At 43.8% G+C, this 22,003-nt stretch overlaps 1 protein-coding gene, 1 long non-coding RNA gene and 1 pseudogene across 2 annotated transcripts; 1 reads left to right on the forward strand and 2 right to left on the reverse strand.

Moving 5' to 3' along the window:
• Positions 1–13,177: 13,177 nt before the first annotated feature.
• Positions 13,178–17,178, forward strand: LOC136517904 (uncharacterized). The gene is made up of 4 exons (XM_066511559.1): positions 13,178–14,295; positions 15,825–15,909; positions 16,747–16,788; positions 16,869–17,178. Exons 1-4 carry the CDS (start codon positions 13,309–13,311, stop codon positions 16,931–16,933), a joined length of 1,179 nt encoding a protein of 392 aa, XP_066367656.1. The 5' UTR covers positions 13,178–13,308; the 3' UTR covers positions 16,934–17,178.
• A 1,175-nt stretch (positions 17,179–18,353) lies between these two features.
• LOC136514758 (uncharacterized) lies at positions 18,354–19,538 on the reverse strand. The gene is made up of 3 exons (XR_010773851.1): positions 19,101–19,538; positions 18,774–19,029; positions 18,354–18,701 (listed from the first exon to the last, which is right to left on the reverse strand). It is a non-coding gene; the product is annotated as an uncharacterized lncRNA (long non-coding RNA).
• Positions 19,539–19,758: 220 nt separating this feature from the next.
• On the reverse strand, positions 19,759–21,854 carry LOC136515115 (uncharacterized; annotated as a pseudogene).
• Between the last annotated feature and the right edge of the window lie 149 nt (positions 21,855–22,003).

Raw genomic sequence — 22,003 nt, forward strand, 5'->3', positions numbered from 1 at the left:
AGGAACCAATGCATGGGATACCCTAGTTGGCCCTCTAGTGTGCTCATGGAAGGCAAGGAAGGAGACAACCTCGCTGGCCCAAGGTCGTGGGAAATCCTCCCCTATGGGAGCCCTCTAGTGCGCCACCTCCTTTGGCGGTAGAACCCCCTTCTCGACGAAGGCGTCCAGCACCGACTCGCTCACAATAGATGACCTCCAGCTCAACATTGCACTCCAGATTCATAAATGGATCTATGAGTTCCTCCTCTCCCTCGCTCTCCCTTTTTTCCATGGATCCGCTATGGCACACGAACGCTCTTGGCAAGAAGGAAGGAGGAAAGGCGACAGTTGGGGAATAGGCGAAGGAATGGGACGAAAGACCTCTCTCTTCCCCTATTTAAAGAGGAGGCATAGTAGTTGAGGAAAGGCAAAAGATTGGGGCGAGAAACCCTCTCCCTTCCCCCATTCAATGCGTATGGGATATGGCAGGACGTGTCCTGACCAATGGGACGCACCCTGCTCGATGAGACAGAGCCTGGTTAGATGGGACATGGCTTGGGTATGGCCCACCACTACCACACATCGGGCATGGGAAACAAGGTGCAACTGCGGGCAGTTGGCCCTCTGCCTTCCCAGGCAAGACTTGGAAGGGCCCAACAATAGGATCTCCACCTAGGAGAGACCAACGGGCTTCCTAAGTCAATCAGACGGCTCAGGTGAACGCTGAGAGATAGGTAAGGAGCAGAGGAATGCCCCATGCGGGCCATGTCGACTCCATCATGAACGATGAGCGCGGATCCCATTCGGACATCTCCAAAAAAAGCTCTCCAGAACCTGTCACTCGAGTCATCAAGGTAACTCTACCAATCCCACTTAATTCATTTTATTTTTCCGAATGCATAAACATTCATTCATCCATTCTCATACATGCATTCACACATGACTTCATACAATCATTCATTCATCCCATACATCCAAAGCATCGCATATGCCATTGATGCATCACAACGCTCCGTGTTACGTCATGAAGCGGTAGTTGCCTCATTCAACATGAGCGATGACCGACCAAGGTTCGAAGGCTGGCCCATGAAGGGTTCGAGGCTGCCTCACATCAAACAAAGCCAGGGGAGAAAACGCAGATGAGCCCGAGCGGCCCTCGCCTAGTCTGCTCTGAAGCAGACAGGGTCATCTCAACCTTCTCATTTGATCCTAACCTCGAGCCATGCCCATAGAATCTCCATCAAGGGAAGGCCAATGGACCACCTGGGCCAGTCTCTCGAATGACCCGAGCATCTATCGGGACATGGGTTAAGGAGCAGTGGAATGCCACATGAGGGCTATGTTGACCCCATCATGAACGACATATCCGGATTCCACTCGAATGTACCTGTTAGCGAGCTCACCGAGCGCGTCACTCGAGCCATCGAGGCAAGCGGCGTTAGCTCAGCCCCTTCGATTGCAGAAACCATGGATGGGGTAACGCATGAAACTCAACTGACCCCTGCCAAGCCCAATGGGGCTCAGGGGCTTAGGATGCCCGACGCCTAGATCCATGACTCCGACTCGCCCGATCCCTCGGTGCGTCCAACGCCTGGATCCGTGACTCCGACTCGCCTGATCCCTCGGCACGTCCGATGCCTAGATCCATGACTCCAACTCTGACTCGCCCGAACCAGCGTGCCTGACGCCCTAGATGATGGCTCTGTCTCACCCACTCCCTCGGCCATGACCAAAAGCCTTGGACCGCGCTCCTGGAAACAATGGGTCAGAAACTAGAATGAGGAGGCTGCGCCCACCAAGGCGCGCACACACACACACCCGCTGACAAACCCCCCCAGGCAATTCTACCCGAATCGCTTGGGGGCTTGGGGGCTACACCCGCGGGTGCGCTCGTGCACACCCGCTGTTGAAACAAAGAATTCCCCCGCTGCCAAAGACTAAAAAACCCCAGACGATTCTACCCAAATCGCCCGGGGCTACACCCGCGGGTGCGCTCGCGCGCACCCGCCATCAAAAACAAAAATCCCCCTAATGATTCTACCTGAATCACCCGGGGGCTCGGGGGCTCCTGTCGGGTTCATAAACCCGAGGTCCCTCATGGACCTGCTTCCTAGCAAAAGCTTGGCCCAGCAAACGATGTTGCGAACAACACGCAACTACTAGGCTAGCCTAAAAACCTAACGACTGGCTAGAAGGGCGATCTGGCCAAGGAAAGGACAATTCTCGCTTCCGACTGTAGCCCTCCTCTCCGACCGGAAGGCCTGGCCAAAGAGGAACAACGCTCGCTTCTGACCTCAGCCCGCCTCTCCGACTGGAAGGCCTAGCTAAGGAGGAAAGACACTCACTTCTGACTCTGGCCTACCTCTCCAACCAAAAGGCCTAGCCAAGGAGGAACGATGCTTGCTTCCAACTCTAGCCCACCTCTCTGACCAGAAGGCTTGTCCAACACCACTTCTGACTCTGGCCCACCTCTCCAATTGGGGATGCACCGAACCAGCTCTTCTCCGACTAGCGCAGTCAGAGCTGACTAGGACCAACTGACCAGTGATGCCCGCTCGGTGAGGACCTAGGAAACGAGTGGAGCAAGTAAGGCAGGGCGCTCAAGTCAACTGCAATACCAAGGACCGTACCCTATACACTTGCAACACAGTACCGACAGGACATGTCAGAAGGGTGCCGTGCCACCTTCCAGGCATGTTAGATCCCAAGTAGTGTTGTGGGCACCGACGTTTGCCCTACAGTGTTGTGGGCGCCCTCAACTCCCATTCCAGGCGAACTTGAGGAAGATATCCTAAAGATGCTACCATGATCTGTCCTCACAGGGGCTGGTGCAGCCGCAATAATCACATCACCTTCAGGGGTCAAAATGAGATACACTACAAGGATTGAATTTCAATGTACCAACAATATTGCTGAATACGAAGTTGTTTTACTCGGACTCCGAAAAGCAAGAGCAATGGGGATACAAAGTCTAATAATCAAAATAGATTCACAAGTTGTGGCTGGACACATTGAAAAATATTATAAGGCAAGAGATCCAGAAATATCAAAATACTTGCAATTTTTAAGAGAACACGAGAAATACTTTGAAGGCTTCACAGTAAAAAATATCTCAAGAACAGATAACTCAGATGCTGACGAAATAATAAAAGCTGTAACTCAAAATACAAGTTTGCCTCAAGATGTTTTCTTCCAAGTACTAACTCATGCATCTATCAAGGCAAAGCAAGAAGCCCCAAGAGAAGTCCATATAATACAAAGCGAAGATTGGAGAGCACCAATCATGGCATACCTTCGTGGACATTATGAACCAAAAGATGAAGTTAACGAAGTTAGAATGAAACATATAACAAGAAATTACAAAATCATCAACAATCAATTGTACAGGCAAGGAATTTGTGAACCACTTCTCAAATGCATATCAGCAGAAGAAGGAAAAGAATTGCTATCAGAAATACATGAGGGGATTTGTGGCACACATCTAGGGGCAAGAGCCATAGCAGGGAAAACATTCCAACAAGGATTTAACTGGCCTTCAGCACAAAGTGATAGCAAAGAAATAGTTAAATCTTGTCATAATTGTCAAATGTCTACCAGCAAAATAAGAGCTCCAACAACAAACTTACAAACAATAGAACCAACTTGGCCACTTGCAAGATGGGGAATTGACATAATAGGCAAATTACCCCCAGCTCAAGGAAATTTCCAATATGCAGTTGTGGTAGTGGAATATTTCCCAAAGTGGATTGAAGCCAAGCCAGTAACAAATATATCTTCATTCACAATGAAATTTTTTATGGCAGAACATCATATGCCATTTTGGAGTTCCATGACACATTACATGAGACAATGGGACTCAATTTGACAGTCAAGATTTCAGAGATTATTGTCAAAACATGGGAATCCAACTATGCTTTGCCTCAGTCAGACACCCACAGTCAAATGGGGCAGTTGAAAGAGCAAATGGAATCATATGCACTGGAATTTCAAAATGCCTAGTGGGGCTTCCGAAGGGAAAATAAGTTGATGAATTACCAAAAGTTGTTTGGGCACACAATACAACAGTATCAAGATCAACAAACTTTACACCATTCAAGTTGTTGTACGGAGAAGAAGCAATGACACCTAAAGAAATAAAATTTCAAGGCCCAAGAACAAACATCCAAATAATTGGAGAAGAGCAAGTAACAAGCAATGATTTGCTCAAAGAAGAAAGAATGAAAGCAATCCAGAACCTCAAGAAGTACCAGAAAGAAATAAAGAATTGGTACAACAAGAAAGTAAGACCAAGACAATTATCCCTAGACGACTTCGTTGTAAAAAGAAAGAGAAATGAAGACACAGTTGAAAAGTTTCAACAGAAATAGGAAGGGCCATATCTTATCACAAGAATAAATAAATTTGGAGCATTTCACTTGGCAAACATGAATGGAGAAGAAATTGACCACACCTGGAACAATGAGGCTCTACGGAGATACGACCCTTAGACTCCAATTTTTTTACAAGTTCTATGATAGAAGTAGACTAGTTTTTACATTCTAAAGTTTCAATATAAATGTAAATGAGCTGCACTCTTTTTCCACTCAAGGGAAGCCCTTCACAGGGTGAGTGGTTCTTTAACGAGGCAGTCTCTATTGTAAATTCTCATCAAATATAAATGAGAAACAATTCCCCTAAGTCTTAAAAGTACAGAAAAAACTAAAAAGCCGAAGAGTATACTTAAATATACTCAAATATCGGCCAAAATAAACTAAAATAGGTAGCATCATTTTTCGAACAAGCAAAAATCAATGCTAACCTATCTAAATAAATATTGTATCTACTTTTTAGTTTTTTTTCAAATTCACTAAGGTGAAATTTGACTTCTAAGCGAAGTCTAGACTTTGCTCACAAAATTTCAAACATCAATACAAAAGTATGCAAAATTCAATTCCATCATAAAACTGAATAATTTATTACATATCAATAAGAGAAGTTTACAACAAAAGTTACAATCAGTCACTTTCCGAAGCTACAATAGTTGCAGCTTCACTAATCAAGTCTTCAACAACCCTATCCAACATATGATGAACTTTACATCATAGAAAATCTTCAAAAACATAGCTTGGTGAAGCACTCAAACATGATGACCGGGGAAAATACAAAGTATCAAATTACTTTCCATTCCATCCAAATTCCACACGAAAAGAAAAAGAGTTAAAACAAATAACCTGAGAAATTTTGCTGAAGTCAACAATTCGCGGTAAACAAGATTTCTTGTTCTCAGCAATAAGATTGTTAGATTCAAAATCTAGACATAGCACATATCATCGGCAAAAAGAACCACGATGACCAAAAAAAACAAAGCATCATAACTTAACGCTTACGTCAGCATACGTTCAACAAATGTATCAAACATATGGTTTGCCTCATTAATTGCATACTCCAACCACTGTGAAGGATCAATGATAAAGTTATCCTTACACATTAACAATGGCAAAACACCAACTTCATCCTGCTAAGTTCAATATTTACAAATGTCAAACATCTTTCAACAGCCTCATCCCTTAGCTTAAAACTAAAAAACTAACTACAAGGACAACTAAAATGGGTGATCACCAACATCATCATCCCTAGCATTTTTCTCTTAGCATTTTTCTTGCTCTCTTTACACCTTCTCATCAGCAGCAATTTCTTTTCTCAAGCTGCTGCAAAAAGAAAACAAAATATTAGTATAAAAAAACCTAGAAAATCAAATACACACAAAAAAACAAAAATAGGGAGAGTAAAACTCTTAATCCAACCTTCTCCATCTTTTTATTCACCTTTAGAAAAGCATTCTCCCTACCACCCATGTTCCAATATTGATTAAAATATTTCTTGCAAAGTAATTGAGTCCAAGAAGTAACCTGACTCAATTGCTCCATAGAAAGAAACTTATAATCCTTGTCCAACATTTATTCATACAAGGGATCTTTTGCCTCTTTCATTAAGTGGAAAAGTGTGCGAGTTACATAAACACAACTCAAATCAGCACTAGTCTGAATAACAGTTGGCAAATCCTCATACTGATGGCACAACCAAGCAAAAAATGGATCAAACTCTCCAAGCTCGCAACAAGGATCTTCTGGCTTCGCTCCAAACTTGTCATAGCAATTTTTGTAAAGTTCCCACAAGCAGTGGCACTTATCATGAAAATTTTGAGCTTTCTCAGCAGACTTCTTCTCAAGATATTTTCTTCTCCTTCACAATCTTATCAAGATCTTTTTTTTTCAAATTATCAAAATCTTCCGTCTTTGCCTCAAGCTTGGCTCCAATAGAGATACATTTTGACTCCATGTCATGGAGAGCTTCAACTATCTCTATTCTCTCTTTCTCTTTAGCAGCAAGTTGAGACTTCAAAGATTTAATCTCTTCAAGCAAACTTTTCTCGCGAAGTGCCGTATTCTTCGCATCTTCTTCAAGTGATTTACGCAAACTCCTTTGCAAGAGCGTTCTACAAAATATAACATCAAAACATTCATATATATATACGAAGTCAAAAACATACAAAGCAACACTTGTAAATCAACATAAGAAGTTAAGCCAAATTTACACACGAAGTCAGACAAAACATACAAACCTTGTAAATCATGATAACACTAGCGTCTGCCAACTTAAGGGAAGATTTACCAACAAGTTCAGCCTCCGCGTTAGGAACTACGAAGGCATCATCAATGCACCTTGACAACTTTAATTCTTGCTTCTTTGGCATAATATGAAGTTTGTCCAAGCCAATCCCAATAAATTTGAAAGTGTCTAAATTGACACCTTGAGCTTGGCAGTACTCCAAACAACATTTGTATGCCTCTGGGTCCACTCCATCAGGAATAGTTCCAAAGCTTCAGCTGGAGTAGCAGGTTCCTAGGCCACCTCTTTCATTTTCCCAACATCCACAGTCGTCTATCTTTGAGACGAAGGGTCCGAGAAAAATTCCTCTGCACAAAAAAGACAAGTCGAAAGTTAGTAAGTCAATAATCAAAGTCAAAAGTAAAAAAGCAGGCACAAAGAAAACAAAACAAACTTACCCATAGAAACACCCTTCTCAAGTTGATATGCAACTTTTTCACCAGTATTTACATCAGCTGTGGACTCAGAAAGACGAGAAGCACGGGCATTTTCGACCTCTTCATCGAAGATATCATCATCAGAATCATGAAAATCAAGGGTAACAGTAGTAGTACCCTTACCCTTGTGAGCTTTAACTTTTAGAGCATCAGTCTCCATAGGCCCACCTCCCAAATCAGTATCTTGCATCACAACTTGGGGAGGTGAGGCAACATGAAGAGTAGCACCAACATCTCCTGTAGTCCCCGGTGGAGTTTCAGCAATAAACCTTTGAGAAGATGGCTCGGTAGTCTCTTGCGAAGGCAAAGTAGAAACCTCACCTTCTTCCTGCGACTCTATAGTCACAGTTGCAGCAGTAGTAGTAGCAACAGCAAGAGAATGAATAGGAATAACCGGAGAAGGCAAAGTATCTTTGCCAACATTAACTTGAGATGAAGACAAAGTAGCTTCACCCAAATTAACATTAGAATGAACATTGCCCTCGAAATTCTGGAAATAATCACCAAGCGGAGTCAACATCAATGGAGTCAACCCACTAGAACTAAAAACTAAACTAATCATCCTCACCTCTTCATCATGAGCCAGTTGACTAAGAGTCTCCTAACCCATATGTTCATCACTTCAACCAAGCCTCTCAGAACCAGAAGGAGTAGCAACCTTCTTCTTCTTGCTAGTCTTCTTAACAAGGTGTCCACCAGCTCTTTTCTTCTTTGTTACATTCTCTATACCCGGCTTCGTGCTACGAGTATAAGCTGACGAAGGTCTCTCACCATATCCAATCTGAGCAATATCAAAAAACCCTATTCAAACGCTTGTAATCCTTTCCCAAAATCTTGTCCATCAAATCTTTTTCTTTCTTCAGAAACATCCCAAGAATTTCAACAGCTTTAACTTCAACAGCAAAGACAAAATCTTCATCTTTGGAGTACTTCTTTGGACGAAAAGCTTCATTATCTGGAAACAAATAATTCTTTCCTTTCACAACCTTCTCATGAAAATGAACACAACTCCAGCCCTTTTTTAGAGGCCAAATTTGAGCTACAATACATTCTTCACAAAAATCACGAGCACTTTGCATACTGGCAGCCAACTTATAAACCTTTTCGCAAGTTCTAGAGTTCTTTGAACTTGGAAAATCAGGTTTACAATAAAAAATATTCCTGCTCATCTTCGTGACTAATGGATATCGTTTTACAACTTTTCTTGTATCATCTCTTTCTTCAATAAGAGGAACTGAATGGTAAAATGAGTATCGATACCAATTTTCAACCAACTTATTCTTGGAAGCCAGTGAAATCTACTTGGCAGCTTGAGTAGGCTTAAAACTACAGCAACCAAAGTATTTGATAATAGTTTTGCCATCCACCGTCTTGTTTCAAAACTGAGTATGCATCTCATGAAGATTACAAAAAGCTCCAATATCAAAATTTGCCTTTTGAGATTTCACTACCCAAACAAAGAGTGCAATCTTTGTTATCTTATTCGGAGTCAAATGATGCATCTCAATATTGTATGCCTTCAAAATTTCTTCAATAAAATCTTGACATGGCATGCGAAGACCAGCAGTAAACTGATCCCAAAAAACAACACATTCATGAGGCTCTGGCTTAGCAGTTGTCTCACCCCCAGGCAAACGAATAGAAGCCTTTTCCAACATTCTTTTAGTAACCATCCACTATAATTCAGCCTCATCCATCAAAGTTTTTCCAAAAATTAAAGACTTCGTATCATCTCGAAGTAATTCTGACTCATGCGGAGACATCTGACAAATCCTCTTTAGATCTAGAATGATCAGATTCGACTGGTGAAATTGTAGAAACATTGTTGGTGTGAAAAGTGACCAACAAGTAAATATTTGTAGTTTTGCCGTACGTTGTGATCGGATGTGGCCTAGCACTCAATGACATAGGATTTATACTGGTTCAGGCAATATGCCCTACGTCAAGTTTTAGTCGGCCGGTGACTTTATTCCTAAGCCCAGGTGCTCGAAGTTTGTTGTAGGGTTACAAATGAGTAGGAATAAGAAGGGGGGTGTTAAAGGCCCGGTCATACTCTGAACTGAGGGGCTGAGAGTGATGGGGACTCTATCATGCGCTAAGTATTGGAGCATATGCTCTATGTTGCTTTAGAGTTCAAAAACTATTGAGCTATTCGAGTTCTCTTTCTTGAGGAAAGCCAGAGAGCCCAGAGTCAGAATGTCCCCCTAGAGAGGAGAGAGCGCATCCCCTTTTATAGTTGAAGGGAATGGCCTTACAAGTCAGAGAAAGAGAGAATACATACGTGTGCTACCTAGTCTTGTTGCCCACGTTGTCGGGTACGTGACGGTCGTTGGCGCCCACAATATTGTTTATGTCAGACGCATGTGGCATGCTCTACCGTGTTTGCATGGTACGGTAGACGTCGGCACCTACAATACTGTTTGTACTCTGACACGCCTAGAAGGTTGCATAGTGCCCGTCTAGCATGGGCTGGTGGCACTGTCCTGAAGGTGCGTAGGGCATGGCAGGGTACAATCCTTGGTATTGCGGTTCACTTGAATGTCTTACCTTATCTGCTTTGCCTAATCCCCAGGCCCTCACCGAGTGGGCGTCCCCAGTCGGTTGTTTCCAGTTGGCCCCGACCGTGTCGGTCGGGGAAGAATCATGAGCAGAGGTTCGGCGTATCCCCGGTCGGAAAAGGAGGTCGGAGTTGGACTGTGTCCTCACCTTGGCCAGGCCTTTTGGTCGAGGACCGGATCATTGCCTTAGCATGTTATTATGTATCATTGCTGGCCCGGGAGGCGCGCGTTGTCGCAACGCCGTCTGTTGGGCCAAGTTTTTTTTGCAGGGAAGCGGGTCCATTGGGGACCCCGAGTTTATGAACCCGACAAACATTCTTCTCTAGATCAGACATCTAGAAAACAAGAAAAAAAACTCAGCAAGATAAAAATAATAATAGCAAAAAAAAACAAAGTAAAAAACTAACCTTAGTCAATCAAACTTTCACCCCTATAAAGAAGCGGTCTGTGGAAGAGAATTTGGCTTCGCTAAAACTTTTGACTTCGCTTCAAAGAAATTTTCAACAGAACCTCCCCGTCTTTGACAAATTTACAAAAACTAGAGGGGAGAATGTAGTATATATAGGCGGCTTTGGGTCAAACGCAACGGTTCGAATTCTGCCGGTCAAATTTGACCATTGCGGTTCAAAAATCAACTGTTCTAGAGTCTAACAGATATAAATGGCCAAAACAGATATAAATGGCCAACTCCAGAGTTCGGGATGACGTTTTTTTATCTTCGTTCTAAAATTCGAACTTCACGGAATTTAGACCTTTGGAGTAGGCCTTCGTCCGCGAGGGGCTGCTGTTGGGAATTTAACTTCCTCAGAAAACATAGCCCCAAACTTTGGAGCTGAAACCTTAAAATTCCGTAACAATATCTGTTTTGCAGGGAAAAAGGGAGCGAAGGCAACATTTTGACTTCTAAAAAGATTCGGCTTCGCTTAGAAGATGGAGAAATCAAAACGTAGAAGAAGTCAATACCAAGAGCGAAGACAGAAGTTTGGCTTCGCTAATAAAAATTCGACTTCGCTGATTAACGAAGGCAAAGAAAGGCTGAGCAGGAATCAACTAAGTCAGAAGACAAGGTTTCCCGAAAGAATGATGGCTAAATAAAAGAATGACCACTTCGCCCTTGAAGTACAAAAGGGATGTAAATATTTGAGTTAGGGGTAAAATTGTCATTTTATGTAAAATACGAAGACTGAGGCCCTATAAATACCTCCTATGACATGTATAGTACGATCATGAAATGAATACAACTTTGTCTTGTGTTCAAACTACAGATGCTTGAGTAATTTCTTACCCAACATCAATAGAGAAGGAAAGGACCCCTCGGAAGAAGCAGATATGGGTGGCAACAGATCAGAAATGGATTAAGGCTAATGTCGATGGAGTTTTGTTGAAACGTCTAGAGAGGGAGGACTCAGGTGTGGTAACTCTGAAGGACAAGTCCAATTAGGTTGTCCGCAGTGTAGCATTGATGCCTAAGAAATAGTGGATCCTACATTGAGCAACAAGCATCGGTCCATTAGAGCTATGGGTAACTTTTCTCTCCATCCGATGATTTTGTACTTTTGTGAGAAAAGAATCACTTGCTACAGTTCATTTACAGTATGTTATCAATTAGGCATTAGCACAAGTAGAAGATTCACTTCATGTTTTTCAAGATTCACTTATAACAGGCATCACTTGCTGTAGTATAGAGTGACGTCTAAACATTCTCTCTCCATTCTAGGCATCACTTTAGCCATACACTGTGGAAGGCCTTATCATCGTGGAGATGTGTCTTTAAGGCACACAACGTGGAGAAGGTCGAAGATTAGCTTGCTGTGAGGGACTCAGCCTAGCGACAGAATGATACCAACAATGCTGCAATCCTTTCGCTTGGCTGATAAGTCATGGCTGAAAGTACTGTTGGCTGATTTGTTATGAGAGAAAAATAATATTCGTTGGTTGAAAAAGTACGACTTATAAGCCAAACGAACAGGGCGCCTAACTTTGGTTCATCGTGGAAGAGATGATTGAAGTAGCTGATGCTTTACATAAGCAAAAGGCGATTCATATGAAGATAGGCTAGAATTATGCAACACATGAGTTTGCACAACTAGCTATGCATACTGAGACACATGATTGGTTTAGCGCTTCAGGACCAACTTGCAGTGAGCTAATTATTGCTTGGAAATGTAACTTTGTTTTTTTATGCAAGTGTTAGGGCATGTTTGATACCATGACTAGTTACTAGTTAGAGCTAAAACTTAGCCTAAATTAGCTAGGGTTGTCTAGCTAGTTGGCTAATAACTAAAACGGTGTTTGATTTCTCCTCCTAAACTTTAGTCGCTGTCCCATCGAATGTTTAGACACATGCATAGAGTATTAAATATAGACTAATTACAAAACTAATTGCACAACTTGCGACTAATTTGCGAGATGAATCTTTTAAGCCTAATTAATCCATGATTTGATAATGTAGTGCTACAGTAAACATGTGCTAATAACGGATTAATTAGGCTTAATAAATTCGTCTCGTGTAGTACTGACGGATTATGTAATTTATTTTTTTATTAGTATCCGAACACCCCATACGACACCCTCACGTGACACCTCTTAAATTTTAGTTACCGGATCCAAACACCCCTTAATTTAAGACTTGGCTAAAGAGTAAGCTCACCTGTTAGCTTTCCTCACTGGATGCACAGGAGCTAATTTTAACTAGCTAGTAATTAGCTCATTTATCAAACATGCCCTTAAATAGGGTCTATTTGGATCCCAGGGCTAAAAATTAGCCCATTTTATGTAAATGGATTAAACATGAGCTAATTCTAAGCTAATAAGGACTAATGGACTCTAACCACTAATTAGCCCTCATTAACTCTTAGTAGCCCAAAATTACCCTACATTTAACCTTCTAATTGGTATATAAAAACAGGACTAATCGTTAGCCGACCCAAACACCCCATAGTCTCTCCTTAAAACAAATAAAAGAAGAATGTGTGTATCGAACACTGGGGGGGTGTTACCTCTTCGGACACCCGATTTCTTTTCTACTGTAGCCCGACGCGCCACCACCACCTATTGCCCCGTTGTGGCACGGTAGGGTCTCGCTAGAGCTCTGTTGCCCTGTCGCGGCGCGGGTGCAGAGCTGCGCATGAGACCTAACCGCGTCCGCGACGACCTCCTCCTTTCCCTGCTCCCGCCACTGTCATGGCCATTGTCGCCCTCCGCCCCAACCTGCCCCGATCTCCTTCTCCGCCGCCTGCTCCGACGATGTCATCGCCGTCTTCGCTCGCTACCCTGTCCTCATCATTGGGCCTGCATGTCTCTTCGACCCCCTTTTAAGCCTGCCGAAGACGGAGAAGAAGAGAACAGAAGAAAGAAGAGAGAAAAAGAAACACTGTAGCTTTCTTTTAAGGAAGGAACATTTTGACATTTCCTCCCTGGCTCGGTCTCGGTGGCTGCTCCATTCAGCGCATTCGGCTGGGGTTGGCTGGCTGAGCTACTCCTCACACAGACACTATTTACATGAACCAATCAGCCTTTTTTCTCAGAACCAGTAACTTTATGAACCAGCTAAATTGTCTGTGGAACTGAAAAGTCTGGAAGCGTCCGCGCGGCCCCGAGAAAATTTTGAACTCTGCAACGAACCACCACACACCACCGCTTTTTGAGCTCGCGGCGAGGGTTTGGGCGGCGGCGGGGGGCGCGACATGGCCGGGAAGAAGCCCACCCCTCCCTCCACCCAGCGCAACGGCAGCGCCGCCCCCGGCTCCAAGAGCCGGCCAAAGCAGGCTTCGGAGGAGGCCGCAGCCGCCAGCGCCAAGGCGCAGTCGGCATCCAAACCGCGCAAAATGACCAAGGAGAAGCCGGCGGCCGCGAAGAAGAAGCGCGACAAGCCGGAGCCCCAAGTGGGCGGCAAGCGTAAGAAGCAGCAGGCGTCCGCCGACGCGGCCACGTCCGCGAAGAAGAGGAAGAAGGGCGGCGAAGGGCCGGAACCCAAACCCCAGAAGGAAGCCACGCCCGCGAAGAAGCACAAGCCATCCGGCAAGCCGGAGAAGCCCGCGACGCCCGGGAAGAAGCAGAAGCCAGCCGGGAAGCCCGCGACGCCCGCAAAGAAGCAGAAGCCAGCCGGGAAGTCCCCGACGCCCGCGAAGAAGCAGAAGCCAGCAGGCAAAGCCGCGACTCCCGCGAAGAAGCAGCAGTCAACCGGCAAGGCCGCGACGCCCGCGAAGAAGCAGCAGTCACCCGGCAAGCCAGCGACTCCCGCGAAGAAGCAGCATCAGTCACCCGGCAAAGCGGAGAAGGCCACGCCGAAGAAGAAGCAGCAGTCACCCGGCAAAGCGGACAAGCCCACGCCGAAGAAGAAGCAGCAGTCACCCGGCATTGCGCGGAAGCCCGCGGCGGCGGCGACCTCGCCCACGAAGAAGCAAGCCAAGTGCGAGAAGCCCACGCCCACCAAGAGGAAGCGCGGCGACGATGAGCCCCAAAAGGAAGCCAAGAGCCCCAAGAGAGCGCCTGCCGATGGGGAGGCGCTCGCATCTACGCCCGTGAAGAAGAAGCGGAAGGACCAGAAGGCGGCTGCGGCAGACATGGGTGTGTGCAGCTTCCCCATGGCGCGGGTGCGGCAGCTGATGCGGGTCGAGGACGCCACCATCCGCGCTTCCAGTGAGGCTGTCTTCCTCATCAATAAGGCTTCCGTATGATTCCTTCCCCCGCATCTATTCGTTTTTACTCTAAGTGCAATGGTTTATGCTAGCAATTAGACATCGGAGGATTAAAGCATTGCATCATTCTATCCGATTGTGATGATTTAGGATTGAATCTATTGAGTTACGTAGATTTACTTTGGTGATGCCATCAGTGCCGACTAGGTGTGCGACGAATTGCCTTAAGATATTGTCAGCTGTAAGCCTGTGACCACATGAGCATGTGCTACCCCCAATTCACCCTGCGGGATCTGTCCCTGTACACCGTGAATTGGTACACCGAAAGAAGTTGCCCTCAAACTTACTAATCCCTCAAACTTACTGTGAAATTGGTTTGAATTTGTATTTCGTTGTCAGTTTACATTTGAAAGGTGTAACTACATATGAATTGTGGGCGTCACTATCTGATCTGGAGAAGTAAACATTTTCTACTTTCTAGCAAAGCATCATATCATTCTATCTGGTGCCAATAGCTTAGGATTGATTTCCTGAGATTTACTGCATTGATGCAATCAACATCAGAAAGGTGTTAGATCAATTAACTTAGATATTGACATATTGTTAGTTGCAATCTCAGGAACATGTGCTCTCCTAATCACACCCTGCTCGATTTATGTTTCTGTACTGCGTTGACCAATACTGTACATAAAGCTAGTGTGTCTTTACTGTCTTGCAGGGAGCCAGGGACTTATCTGAAATATTGGTGTTGTACTGTTGTTTATTGTATTCTTGTGCATTGAGACATTAGATTTATGTTACTGAGTTGCTGGATTTCGTTAATAGGATTATATTGGCCTAATAACATAGTAATTCTTACATATATCCAGAGAGGATGTTTGTGGCCTAGTGTGGGGTTTCCAGATTTGTTGTCTGCCACTTTTGACTTTTGTTTATCTGTTAGAAGCATTAATTATATTACTAGTATCTACTTGTCTTCATGGTAATGAACCATCTGTAGCTAACTGGATTGTCCACATAACACGCCGCATCTAGGTTTGATTCTGTTGCCGTTTTAGACCACAAGTTATTTCAAAACTCATAGATTGGGCAGAAAACTCGAGTGAAGCTTAGTATTTGGCGAATTTTTCTGAGTTCTATTTTTGTTGATGATTTGCATTTACAAGGGGCAGCTAGACATGAATTATGAATTATAGGCTTGACTAGCTGATTGAGGCAAGTAAACATGTTCTACTCACTTAGCAAGCTAACCCAGCTGATGCCTTGCCACTGCCAGCAAAATCATTGGCATAAAAATTTAAGTGCTTTGTATTAATGTCTTCAGGGGATGGAGGGATATATGGCACCAAGAGAAAAGATTGTTGGAGAGTAGCTTCTTTCCGCCCCTGTTCTTTGTTAATACTCATTTTTCTGGGGGATGGGTTGGGGGAACGATGGTTGTACTACTATTACAATTTGCACCTTTCATCCCCGTAAAATTCATTCGTTTGGAATACATGCTGACATTTGGTGCTTGCAATGATTTCTGAAATTTGATATTGTAGCTGCACCTCTAATTGCAGGAGTTCTTTTTGGGGAAGTTTGCAGAGGACGCTTATTGCAATGCCGTGAAGGATCGTAAGAAGTCCATTATTTACGATAATCTCTGTAAGTTGGTTCTTGCTTCCTATCAACTTAATGTTTACATTTTATTTAAAAAGAACCAACTTAATATTCTTCATCGTCTGCGCTTAAAAAGGCAATCAAAAGTCGCAAGCTGTGGCTGTATTTAAGAAGAGAGGAAGAAATATGCAAAACAATCAAATAGTGCACATAAAACATCAGATTGTTGAAACACAAATTGTCTACTAAGACCTGAGTGCAGTGATCTTCAAAGTTTGCACGAACTACTGACTTCGTGTAATACGCCTCTGAACTTACTGTCCAAACGTTCAAGGCTTCTCTACCTTGTGTTGTGTGGTTGTAAAAAGACCATTCTCAGGTAAAACCATGCTATTTGAGTTAGATGAATCTCTCTTTTTTCAGTCAAGCATCGTACTGCAGTAAACGCAAACAATCAATATAGAACTATAATAGATAACTGCTGTGTGGAAGAGACAGACGGCTGGTCCCTGAAATCTTATTTTATTGTTTGTTCTTGTGGGCCTTAGTGCGTAGCTATGATTTTGTTAAAGCTCACTACCAGGGTAAAATAAGACCCCTAAACATGATCATGTATATCTAGGATTGTGATGCATGAATTTATTCACATCTTTTATCCAATTCGTAGTTGTGCTCCCATTGCACTCATCTCAGAATCACCATCAAAATCAAACCTGTTTCCTAGCAGTTTAAGTAGTACTCCTTCCATTCCAAATTGTAAGATGTTTTGACTTACAATTTAGAACGGAGGGAGTACTAAATAGTTCTTGTAGCCTTTGGCTTCCATCTATCATTTTTTATTGTTGGTACATGTCTCATGTAACTTGTGCTCTCATTTTTCAGCAACAGCTGTTTGCAGCCAGAAGGGTTTAAAGTTCCTTTCGGGTAAATTCTTTATCCACATTTGTTGCTATGCTATGAAGCATGAGGAACTGATCGGTCCGTTCATGCAATTTTTTTTTCAGATTTTGTACCGCAAAGAGTTGCAGCCGAAGATGCTTTGAAGGCAATGGCAGGCAACAACTCATAACCGATTATGCTAGACTAGATTGTTAGTCCTCTGTTGAGTCATGCTAGTGTTTTTTTCCAACATGTATAAGGAAACCTGTAGTATTGACTGATTACTAAATTCTATCATAAATCGGCATACAGGCAGATCAGATGATACACGTAGCTTATGCTTTCTTTTGGATTTATCATTTATCACCCAAGACCTGTATTAGTCCGTAGTTAAGAGTGGATTCAAATGTTTCGTGAAAGTATTTTTTAAGAGTCGATTTATCATTTATCACCCAAGTTTCTTTAACCTCGTCCGCTTTTTCCCTCATAGCCTCACCCAAGATTAGAAAATGGGGGAAGATTTAACTTTTTAGCATTATAAGGATCGACACCTCCTGAGATCTCACTGCAACGACTGGCAATACGACTTTGGTACGCAACGGAGAGAAAAGATACAAAATTGCCACTTTTGCAGTTGTGGCACGACAGCGCATCAGTCCAGGTGGGATCCGAGGCAGCATGGGGTGGCAAATGACCGCGGCTGCCCCTTCCCTTTGCTGCTAACCCAGTTGGGCCGCACTCAGTTGCCTCGCCCGGCCCATTCGCTCGTTCTTCGTCTCCCCGCTCTCGCCGTAGCCCTCCGCCACCGCCATCCGCCGCCGCCTTCCTCTCCCTCCTTCCTCCCTTGCTTTCTCGATGGAGCATTACTCGGAGTCGTCTAGAGGTGGACGGGCGAGGAGCAGGCTTCACGGTGGCCCGAGCACCCGCATTGCCTCGGTCGGTCTCGATCCCATTGATGAGCTCAGCGGTTTTCCGTTGATCCCTTGCCCGGATTGCCATCTTGCTCGAGTGGTGGAAGGGCGGACCAAGAAGGACAATGAGAATCATGGTCGTCTGTACTTCAAGTGTGTAAGGAATGGGGTGAGTCGTCTCCTGGATTTTCCTAAATTAGCACAGTTAAGGTTGTAATTTATGTCCTTTTTTTAGTTCCCCAAGTTGTGTGAGTACTATCGATTCGAAAAGCAGTACTTCCAGCAGTTGAAGGATCTCGGCATCGTCATTGTTCAGCCATCGAACTAGGTAGAGGTGGTGGAAGAAGAAGCTTCAGTGTGGAGTCTAGATGGTGACAAGCAGAGGAAGGAATTGGAGCACAAGTTGGAGAAACTGATGTTGAAGATGAACATGTTCATTGCTTGTGTTGTATGTGTTGTCTTTGGGTGTGTAGTGATGTATGCTGTAATGAAGTAATGGATGAATGAAACTGAAAAATGTTGTCCCCAAAATTTTATTGTCTGGATGGATGAATGAAACTGATGAATGACTGAAATTAAAATGATGAATTGACACATAATTCACAGAGGTATGATAAAAACAGATCGCATGAACATCATTTCATAGAGCAGTGGCACATAATTTAATACAAACCATAATAGGTACAGATAGTTGGGATGTCTACACATCCATTGACATTTGGCCACTTACATCACAGTAGCTTAAGGCCACACATTACATAGTCATTTGGCCAGTTCCAACACAAAAGCTTACGGCCACACATCACATTGTCTTGTGGCCACATAAAGCACATAATGTTCAGGCCTTGCATCACTACACAAAAGATCACACAAAAGGTTCACTACAAGTTTCACTTTTTCTTCCCCTTCTTTGCTGGAGTCTTCTTTCCTGGACTCTTTCTAACCTTGGATGCCAGCTGCTTCCTCCTTGGTGTCATCTTCCTTGGAGCACCATCAGCAGGCATGTCTTCAATCTAGTTTACAACTTGCAAATCAAGGCAGGTGTTCCTGTGTTCAAACATCTAGGAGTTTAGGGTTGCATTCTTTGGCAAGCATAGAATTGTAAAGGTTGTATCATACCATGGAGGTGTTCTTGGGCTTGATGGTGGAGTTGTCTCTAGTGGTGGCACATCCAGGAGATGCCTCTCTGCTTGTCCTGCTGCTTCTGCAGCAGCAGCAGCCTTATCTGCTGCTTCTGCAGCCTCTCTTGCTGCCTTTGTAGCTGCCTCTCTAGCCACTGCTGCTCTTGTCCTCGGTGTTCCTTGGTCTGTTGGTGGCTGGTCCTTCTTGGCCTTCTTTTCTTCTTGGTCTAGGTGCTGTCTTCTTGGTCCTCTTCCTGTAAATAAACACCACAGTTAGGTTAGTTGTTGCTTATTTGTTGAAATAAGATAGCAGTTCAGTATTTACCTTTTCTTTGTCCCTGTTAGTGCACACCTCCAGCTACCAGTTCTATGGCCATACTCACCACAGCCAGTACATTTTACCTGCCTAGTTCTTTTTCCAATTCTTTTAGTTGGAGATAGGTACCTGTTCTTCTTCAATCTGCCTGATAGTTTTTTCTTCTTGGACAGTGGTGGCAACAACTTGAAACCCTTGTCAACCTCAGGACATTGGTTCCTGTCAGTGATGTTTGGGATAATACCATGGTAGGCAGCCTGAAACTTCTTAATAGAGTAGTATTTGTCCACATATAGGTCCATTTGGGGCTGCCTCATTGTGGTGATGACAGCCAGTGCATGTGGGCATGGCTTTCTAGTTACCTGCCATTCTCTACAGGTGCAAATATGCTTTGTAAGATACACAACATGCCTCCTCACTTCTCATCTTTGTATATCTCTGTGACTTTTGCTTCTTCTGGATGCCCCTTGGTCACTTTGAGGTGGCCTAGACCTTTGGAAGCTGCATTGAGCTGGTGTATGACAGCAAGTAAGGTTCCTCTAGTCAAGTCAAGGCAGTGGAGATCTTCCTTCTCTTAGCAAACATGACCATTGTTTTCTCCCCAATAGTATCAGCCAAATAATGCACAGGCAGATCCTTGTGCTCTTTGATCCATGCATTCTAGGACTCAGCTAAATTATTGTTGATGTAGTCACATTTGATGTCACTTCTGAATTTGCTCCTGGCCCAGAGTAGGTTATGGTGCTCTTTCAACCAAGTAAGCACACTAGGGCTAGCTACCACAACCTTGTCAAAGAAATACTTGAATTTGTGAGGAGTATAGGCCCTAGCTATAGGCTACATGTTTTTGGCATAGACATCTCCATTGTAATATTTCTTCATATTCTCCATCAAATGTCTGAAGCACTCTCTCTTCTCACAATGAGGCCACACTTGAGCCACTACTGCCTCAAGACCCTTGCAAGCATCAGTGCATACTGCTAACTTGTCCATAGGTCCAATTGCTTTGCTAAGCTGCTCCATGAACCAGATCTAGTTTTCCTTGGTTTCTAAGTCAAACAATCCAAATGCTAAAGGATACACCCAGTTATGACCATCTAATGCTTGGGCTAAGGACAAGTGGCCATTCCACAACCCATTAAGGTTTGTGGAGTTTATACTAATGTATGGTCTACATCCATTTCTAAAACCATCTATGGTTGCCTTGAAACAACAAAAAATCTACTGAAATGAATCTTCCCATCAACTTCTTCAGTAGCTATCTCAACTATGATACCAGGTGATCTCATCTCTACCTCTGCCTTAAATCTATACAACCAATCAAAGGAGTCATCCCACTTACCAAAAAGCTCATTGGCTGCTCTCTGTCTGCCATACACTACAGTTTGGTAGGGGTCTCAATCTTGTATTTGGTCTGTAGCTCCTCCTGCACTTCCTTTGGACCCATGCTTGGCTTCTTCTTGAGTAGTGGAATAGCCCTCTCTGCCACCCAAGCTTGTGAGGCCATCCTGCCAACCACTCTACTTCTAGAGGCACAATTATATTGCCCTTCATTTATTTGCACCTACACATGCACAAAACAGCCAAACATAAGTAACCAGACAAACATAACATCCAGATAGTTTAAATGAAATAAAACAAATCTATAAAAAATACCCTAACACTCCCATCATGTTGGGTTCTAGCTCTAATAATCCAAGGACATCCAAGAGAAGCACAATTTCCCCCTAAACCTTGATGTATCAGAGTGTGCAGTGTAAAGCTCAAACTCCTTGACAATTGCATGTTGTCTCACAGCTAATCCGAAATTATCCATAGAAGGGTAAGAAACCCCTATAGACATATCTAGATTATCCATGTCCCAATCAAACATTAGCTCCTCACCCACATGATCATCGACTGGTACAACTACATCTGCCATATCACTCTGCATCTCAGCTGTCATGGTAGGGATAGGCACAACTTCCCTAGTTGCTTCCTCTGCTCTTTCATCTGCTACTTTGAAACCCACTGCCTCATACACTTTGTCCTCATCAGCAACTTCCTTAGCCTCTCCATCCTCATTAGGTTCTACCAATATGGTCAACTCAGCCCAATCAACCTCTTCTGCTTCTTCCACTGGCATAGACGAAGGTGGAGAGATGCAGGTGTCACCACTGCCTTCAACATTATCAGGAACAACACTGCCTTCTACATTATCAGGAGCACCACTGCCTTGTGCATTACCAGGAGCAGCACTGCCTTGTGTAGAAGTGACACCGGATGCACACCTAACACCAGAGCTAGCATTGGCAGTTTGAGCATGTTTGCTGACTATATCCACTACAAGCACAGGTACCCTATCATTCCATCTATCCTTTATTAGCTGCTCAAAATGTTCATCCCTCCTAACTTTCCATTAAGATTCACTGTCACTGTCAACCACCCAAACAGTCAATGTCTGTGAAGGTCCCAGATTATCTTACTAGGCATTTCATCATGAAATTTAGACAGAGAAAACTGTATAGTCCTATCTAGCCATAGTTCATGCTCCTGTGGTGAAATTTCTACTTGCCCGTACTCACCATCAGCAACATACTTAGAAACCTTAACAACTAATCTAAAAGTGTTGCCAGGATCAATCCTGACACAATAACGAACAGAAACACAAATCAAACTGTTAGACGGTATCCTACTACACAGCATCTTCCCAATCTGGAATCAAAGTGAGGACAAAGTGCACTGAAGTTTAACTTACCAAACAGGGCAACCACTCCAATCCATTGCGTCTCCAATCTCCACCGCAATAGAAGCCAGTACATCAATGGCCTACGAAGCAAGGAAGGCGAACAATTTCACCATCACTGGTAGGAACCCTAACCTAACCTACAATCCCATCAAAACCAGTGCAATAAAACGAGCGGGATGGTGAC

The sequence above is a fragment of the Miscanthus floridulus genome, chromosome 17 (assembly GCF_019320115.1).
Source record: "Miscanthus floridulus cultivar M001 chromosome 17, ASM1932011v1, whole genome shotgun sequence".
In the NCBI taxonomy this organism is placed as follows: domain Eukaryota; kingdom Viridiplantae; phylum Streptophyta; class Magnoliopsida; order Poales; family Poaceae; genus Miscanthus; species Miscanthus floridulus.

Excerpts from the sequence above, each read along its gene's own strand:
- LOC136517904 (XM_066511559.1), top strand. The coding sequence starts at position 13,309 with ATGGCCGGGAAGAAGCCCACCCCTCCCTCCACCCAGCGCAACGGCAGC. Across the intron at positions 15,910-16,746 it reads CATTATTTACGATAATCTCT|CAACAGCTGTTTGCAGCCAG; the intron begins GTAAGTTGGTTC and ends CTCATTTTTCAG. Across the intron at positions 16,789-16,868 it reads GGGTTTAAAGTTCCTTTCGG|ATTTTGTACCGCAAAGAGTT; the intron begins GTAAATTCTTTA and ends TTTTTTTTTCAG.